General features: G+C 40.4%; 1 protein-coding gene across 1 annotated transcript in view; it reads left to right on the top strand.

Moving 5' to 3' along the window:
* Positions 1 to 1,439: 1,439 nt before the first annotated feature.
* The window catches only part of PEX5L (peroxisomal biogenesis factor 5 like), a 163,215-nt gene continuing 157,005 nt past the window's right edge, over positions 1,440 to 7,649 (top strand). The window contains exon 1 of the mRNA XM_034782693.1: positions 1,440 to 1,511. Within this exon, the coding sequence (XP_034638584.1) occupies positions 1,491 to 1,511 (21 nt within the window). The 5' untranslated portion in view covers positions 1,440 to 1,490. The remainder of the gene's footprint in view (positions 1,512 to 7,649) is intronic.

Here is a 7,649-nt window from a genome sequence, read left to right as displayed (position 1 = left end):
CCACGGAAGCATCTGTCATTGGCCACTGTCAGAAAACAGGATACTGGGATAGCTGGATCATTGGTCTGACCCAGTATGACCATTCTTATGTTCTGTATTTTTATCATAGAATGTAGAGATTTATGGCCAAAACATTGCTAGCTCCAGCTGCCCAATACATGTTTGTTGTGGTTTTTCTGAGCCAGTTTGCCAGAGGGCCTGGATTTATTTTTTTCATAACTGTGGTTACATTTTTTTTTGTTTCTTTAGACAGTAGAATTTGAGAGATTGGGTTTAAAAATTGGCAGGATTCAGGTGCCCGATATATACTTATGGTCCAGATTTTTCCTGTGGGATAAGAGTGATTACACTTGTTTTCCATTTAGAGTGCACAGTTTGGGGCTTGGGACCAAAAATTGGCAGGCTGCACCTGCATCAATATGCTGGATGGGGTTTTTGCATTACTCCTGCCCTGGGATCTTGAATTACTTTATTTAGTTTTGCTGCAGCAAGCGTGAGTAGCCTTGTTCCCTATTCAGGCTATAGTATTTGGGGGTGAGGGCCAAAACTTGGCTGGCTCTGGCAGGATCCATGCACCATACTCGGGTTTTTGTGACGCTCATGCTTCGGGATGCACCAGGATCTAGACTTTTGCAGTGCAACGGGAGCAGCTGGGTCCACTCATTCTCCCGCTAGGTTTCCGAATACTTGTAAGGGCTTTCGGGACTAAAATGTGCTTGGATCCAGCAGAAACCTGGTGCCAGTTCCAGGTTTTTGCGATGCTCGTGCTCCAGGATACTCCGGATATTTTCTGGTGCAGTCCAAGCCGATAGACTTACTCGCTATTTTGATGCAGTAGTTTGGACGCTCGGGGCCAAGGACCGTCAGGAATCGGCGGGATCCCTCGGGATCCCCCTAGATCCAGCTTTTCCCTCTCTCCCGGGTTTGCAGGCAGAACGCGGGCACTTGACTGGCCGCGCGCGCTGCTCTTGAGAACGTTCCCCGGATGCCGCGCGCTCCCTTCTCTGCAGGGGGAGGGGAGGGAGGCTGTGGTTCCCTCCAGGAGGAGGATGTACGGGAGGGGACGCTTTGGACAGGGAGAGCAATGAAGGAGCCAAGCAGAAAGCCAGAAAGAGTTCGGCTGAAAAGGAGAGGAGAGTTGTAGAGGCTCCAGCGAGAGCAAGAGTTTGCATTCCCTCCCCCTCGTGCTCTCTTTGCATTGCAAGCTCCCTGCTCTCCTTGTGCCTCAGTCCTGCCTGCCTTCCCTCTCAGCACCCCAAGAAGGAACAGCTCCTTTGCAGTTTGCAGCACTGCATTAAAAAGGAAGCAGTTCGGGTCACCCGGGGCAGCTGAAAGCAACAAAGCAGCACAAACTGAGCCCTTTGCAAAAACAATCATTAAGTCTTGCCCCCCCCTTTTCTTTCTTTCTTTTATTTTTTTTGCAAGTGCACTGTAAAAAAAACCTTCCACAACGTGTCGGCCTCAGAGGGATCCGAACCAGGCATAGCAGAATGTACCAAGGACACATGCAGGTAAGAGGGTGCTAGTAGGCTACCCTATGGGAAGCACGCATAGCTGGCGCTGCAGAAAGGTGATTCTGTTAAGTTTCTGTGGGATGTGTGTAAGAGGGGAGGGGGATTCTGCTTTCGCACCATGCAACAGGTGAATTGGTGCAATATGATCGTGGCATTCGGAGTTGAGGGAAAAAACTCGACCGGGGTTAGCTAAAAAAAAAGGAGGGATGTGGAAATCTGCCAACTTTATAACTAGGTGAAGTTTGATGTTTATTTGTTCATTGATTTCGCTCAAACATGTATGTTAATTTATGATCATTCGGATAGGTTCAAGTGATCATTTCAGGGCAAACGTTCGTGGTGTGTTTTCAACTGACCCGCGTCTCTTGCCACCCTCTTGATGCATCCCTCCATGTATGTCATGTGAAGGGCAAACAATAAGGGGAGAGGCAGACTAAATGCTTTGCAAACTCGGCATATATTTCATTCCACACTAAAGCCATGCAGTGCTTTCCTCTTATTGCACAGACGCGTCGTGTTCAGAAGTGGTCGGTTTCTGTCTCCCCCTCCCCCCATTATGGGACGGGGATTCATCTCGCTAAGTACCAGGATGACTCTGTAGGGTGGAATTTCAAACACGTGTCTAAGCGACTTCAACATTTTAGGTAGAAATCTTGGCTTCTGGTGCTATCGAGCTACATCACTGAAGATGCCGCTCCCTGCTGCTAACTCACTAGTGCTTTGGACGTGATTACTGTAACCTTGACTCTCATTCTCCTTCACGTGGCTCTTTCTTAAAAAGCCGGCTGTATGGTGGAGAACAGAAGGAAATAGTAAAACAGCATAGAAGTTGACACTGACCTCACAAAGCTGTTTCTTTGCATTGGGACCCAATCCCAATTCATTGAGTTAAACGATCAAACACATTTATTAGTTACAGTGGCACCAGTCTGGCATGTAGCATGTGTGAGTGTCAAGGATGTCTACATAGAAACTGCAATACTAGTAAGTACTGTTTTGTGTGGTTCTGAATGCAGTGTTTCAAGACATGCGGAACAGTTACTACAGACTTAAGTCAATGTCAAACTTTGTATAACATACAAGTTAAATAACTACCCTGATTCAGAACCCTCTGCGTTCCAAAATTGAATGTTGCTGCCTTCCACTTAATTGTATTACTTAATCTCTGCAAATGATAACTGTTGTGTCATACTATTATTGTGATTAAAGAATAAATAGGTTTTAACAAGAAAAGTAATTGGTGGAAATAAGCATACTGCTACTTATTTAGGTTAGAAGTAGGTTAACGTGTGTATTGTTTTACAGTAACACAAAAATAGTTGTATAAATAATATGACTGACTTTGGATAGTGGGCAAAATATATTTGTATCATTATACAAAGCAGAGTTATTTTGTTGTGAAGAATAAATTGTAAACTTTGAATAAATATATTACAAATGTTAAAAGGGAAATGTGATGGTGTATTGATATCCTTGGCAGTTTCAGTATATTACATGAGTCATAAAACAGGACAGTTTAACAAATACCATTTTAAAGGTTAATTTAGCACTAGAGTTATAATAGAAAAATCAGATCTAAACATACAACAATTTTGTATTAAAGTACACAACTTTTAAAAGCATTTTGCTGGTAGACTAATGTCACTAATCAAAATTTAACTAAACTCTAACCAACCTCACTTACAAAGCTGACTGAATTAAAAATTCTATTCAGTATATTTGTCAAATGTAACAAAGAAACAACTTGTCCAATTAAGCTCTTCAATGCAATTTTGTTCTGCTGCTATCCCAACAGGAATCATTAAGATCCTTAAGGGTACCAGTAAAAAGACTAAAAAAAGCTTTTATAAAGCATCTTCATGTTTGGTAACTGCTTAATTATTGAGTTTTTAAGTGAGTCAGACAAAGAAGAATACAGAATGAATTAATCTATAATGGGCTGATTTCCTATAAAGTTTATTTAAACCACCTTGGAAGGCAAACTACCAGTTTTATGCAACTATAGTATCCACCCAGGTATCAACAAAAAATGCATAAGCATCATAGGCACCTCAAATCCTTTTGGTTCTACTTTGTTCTTCTACAAAGTGAACTAGTCAGTGAAATATGGTAACAGTTCTGCTAACTTTGGGGAAAGCTATGATAATTGGAAATGCTTACATCTCTCTGTCACTGGTTCATCATCTACAAATTATGTGGTATATAAAATTGCTTAAAAGTAGCCACCTAAATAAAACCAGTCAAGTTTTAAGAGTTCCTCAGCACTCATAGCGCGTATTGGTTTAAAGGGAAACATACACCTAAGTGTTTTGTTAAACTGGTGCCTAAATATGGATTTAAGTAGCTAATTTTAGGCACCTGTATTTGAAAATATTGGCCATTCTATATAACACTGATCTTGCACTCCTTACTCAGACAAAACTCCCACTGAAGTCACTGATGGTAGAAGAATGCAGGATTTCGTCCATCCTTATGCATAAACTCCAGCATGCTAATACTCATTTTCCTTTTTCCCTAGGTCTTGCCCTTCTACATAAAACTAGAATTTACAGAAAAATTCCCAAGTCCAATTACTTTAATATGAATGTTTACAAATGCAATGTTTTATTAATCAATTGTTGCGATTCAGTTATTTTCTTGGAAGACTTTTGCAAGATGAAAACACTTAGACATACAACAATATAAGGAATGCCATTTGTTTATTATATAGATTGAGAATTTACCCATTTTGCATATTCACACTGAGCCCCAACCTGTAGTCTCCCTTTGAATGCAATAAACACTCCAAGACTAGCTTAAATAGGCCGTGATTCAGGAAAGCACTTAAGCACATGCTGAACTTTAAGCATGTGCTCATGCCCCACTGAAGTCAAGCACATACTTAAGTGATTTGCTAAATCAGAGCCATAACATATTAGTGTCTACTTTTTGAATTATTACTTTGTAGTACATAAAGTATTTGAAATGTTACAAGGAATTCCAGAAAATGACTCAGTTTTTAAAAAGTTCTTCTTTTCTTGTAGGTCTTAGATTTAGATTCCTCTCTCATTCTTTTTAGAACTGATCCCTCAAATAACAAGCTGTGAATGTGTTCTCTCTTAGTGCTCACATGCACAGCTTTGTTTGTGGGCAAAATAAGCAAGATGCAGGGCCACTTCTGCCTTGGTATATGCAAGTGCAGTTCCAGTGTAGCCGGTGCTTACATCAGGGCTGGATTTTCCCACTACTGTTTTTTTCTTAATTTCATGCCACTTCATTTATTATTTCAACAAAGAAATATTAGGGAAATCCTAAACAAATTAGGAAGGGAAATGTAGTTTTGAAAGAAAGGCATATTATAGGTGTAATCCACTTTCCACTGTTACATCACATTTTTAGGGCAGAATTCTATGTTATTTGTGCACCCCAATCAAAGAGTGAGAAGAAAGCAGAACTGAACTTTTCAAGGCAGTCAGAAAGACACACAGGGACAATACTCAGAGAAGTGCATGACCTAGCTCCTTCAAAGCCATTTCACTATAATTTAAATAAGCAAACACATCTTAGTATTATTGAAGGAATTTTTAAGGCCCATATTATTTACCAGATCAAACCACTCCTTTTCAGCAGTGTGCTGTCCACAATGTAGAATGTATTGACATATTTTCTAAGATAGATATTAGCTACCTTTCTGAGGCCTGATCCTTTGGTGGGGACTTCTGCAGGAGGAAGGGAACTTCAGGATAGACCCATGGACCATTAACTTAGGTCCCAATCCTGCAAACATTTACACAAGTGTATAAATTTACTCACATGAGTAGAGTTAAAACCGTGCATGGGTGGTTGCAGGCCTTAGTCACCTTCTAAAATCTGCATCGTTTTAACAACAGCACTTAAAATCTGTTGCAAAGCTTTTACATTTTATCGGACGCTGTGTGTGCCACTGCCCTTGGTGCAGACCTCTCTCTGAGCTTCATGGGAGTTCCAGGCATGGAGTGAGGGTAAATTATGATTGTGGGGTAGGACTTTTAACAGTGTGCTGTATTGGCTTAACTCAGCTCGCATCGAAATCAGTGGTGGAAGTCCCACATCAGTGGGAGTGAAGTTAGGCCAGTGTGAATGCTTTTGAAAATCCCACTCTTATGCCTTTACTCACTCATCTTTCCACAAAATAGATTTTTGAACAAGTAAGGAGCTATTTTGCAGAATGTTGGCATGGTATTTCATGTGTGTAGCTAAGTGGCACTGCTGTGTTTGGAGGTGCCACATGTCAGGTAAAGCAGAGATCCTGACCACTTGTGGTTATTAACGTTCCACTGGCAATTTTGCAAGAACAGGGTATTAGCTCTGATGTTCTGGCCAAGTTCCAAATCAGATAATTACATTCAGTCTCCCTAGTTTTTCCCTGAACTGATAATTGCATAGGTTATCCACTTCCTGTCCCTGGTAGACAGTGTTGTTGTGCGCTGCTGAAGAGTTGCTGTGTTTTACCCTAGAGGTGGCTGAATTTCAGTTATGGATTAAATGATCCATGTGCATCATTTGCATTTCAATTGAAGGATCCTGTTCTGCAAATACATACACATAGGACTTCTGTGGGTCTACTGATGTGAACAGAGTTATCTATGTGTAAAAGTGCTTTCAGGATCAGGCTCTAAATGGGTGAAGTGCTTTGGGGGCCTTCTGACTGGAAAATGCTAAATATTTGTAAGACACGCTAAAGAACTTGAAGGAACTGGTGAGAGATATTGTACCAATTCACATCACTATTTGCCGCATATATTAAAACAAGTTAGGACAAATATTTTTGCATATGTGCCCTGATTTTCCAACATTTAAGATGGGATTTTTAAAAGCTCTCAGCATTGGCCTGACTTCTCCTACTGAAATCAATGGTAAAATTCTCATTGACTTCAGTGGGATCAGAGTTATGTCAACGCTGAGTGATTTTGCAAATCCCATCTTTGTTGTTTTGTTACTCTTTTTAAAATACTACAGCCTCACTAGCTGCATGGTTAGTGATTTGAAAAACACAGGAAAACAAGCCATTCCTGAGTTATGACTGCAAAGGGATATACCAAAACAGGACATTATAGATATACACTGTCCGTCTTACAAACAAGCTGCACAGAACAAATACAGTTAAACTCAATGCTAAGTTGAACCTTTGCTCAGCAAGCTGAAGACCAAGAGAAATGTATAGTTTTAGTTATGAAGCCCTGAAAATCTGAGTTTGTAACTGGAGTGTTGAGTAACCGTAAATGAAAGTGATGTATGGTGACTCCCAGCCATACTGAAATTCCATTATGATAAGCTGGTAATTATCATTATTACAGCTCATCTGTGAACAGTACTCAGGATGGCTGGGTGGTATATACGATGGTGTGTTTTCCTATTATTCATAAACAGTTTTTCAAATTTTGAATAGTAGATTATGAGCTGGTTATAAACTGCACACATTAAAAATGAGCTCATTTCCATTGAAGGAGACTCATTACTCTCCCATTCCATTCAAGGGAAGTAGGTGGTAGGACGTCATTGGCTAAGAATAGCGCTTAACGTGTGCAAATTGTGGGTATCTGCAATACAGACTCTGCAAAGTGCTCCTCAAAACAGCTAAGTAACTTTATGGAAACCTTGCAAAGAATCCTGCAAAGGCTCAGAGAATCCCATGATTTTACTACAAGGTTCCAGCACATTTTCGCTGACGGTAGTTGAAGTACTGTGCATTAAGAGGAGTTCCATGCAAACAAGGAGTCATCCAGCCTTTTAGGGATTACTGACATTCAAAAACAAAGACAGACAAACAAAACCATCCCCTAACTTACATTTTTAAAAACAACAAATTGATTTGATTGCAAGAAACAGTTTTTGTGAAAGGAGTCTGGTGGCACCTTAAAGACTAACAGATTTATTTGGGCATAAGCTTTCGTGAGTAAAAACCTCACTTCTTCGGATGCATAGAGTGAAAGTTACAGATGCAACTTGACACCCTTGCTCTCAAATCCCCCGTCATTCTCCTCTTCTGCAGTCTAAACAAGCCCAATTCCTTTAGCATCTCCTCAAAAGTTAGATCCCCTGGTCCCCTAATCGTTTTCGTAAATGAACAATTAGGATAACAATTTTTTTCAGGGAGGAAGGGAGGGCCTGCTTTCT

This window comes from Trachemys scripta, chromosome 9, assembly GCF_013100865.1.
Source record: "Trachemys scripta elegans isolate TJP31775 chromosome 9, CAS_Tse_1.0, whole genome shotgun sequence".
NCBI lineage: Eukaryota > Metazoa > Chordata > Testudines > Emydidae > Trachemys > Trachemys scripta.
This window is presented reverse-complemented; position numbering and strand designations above follow the sequence as displayed.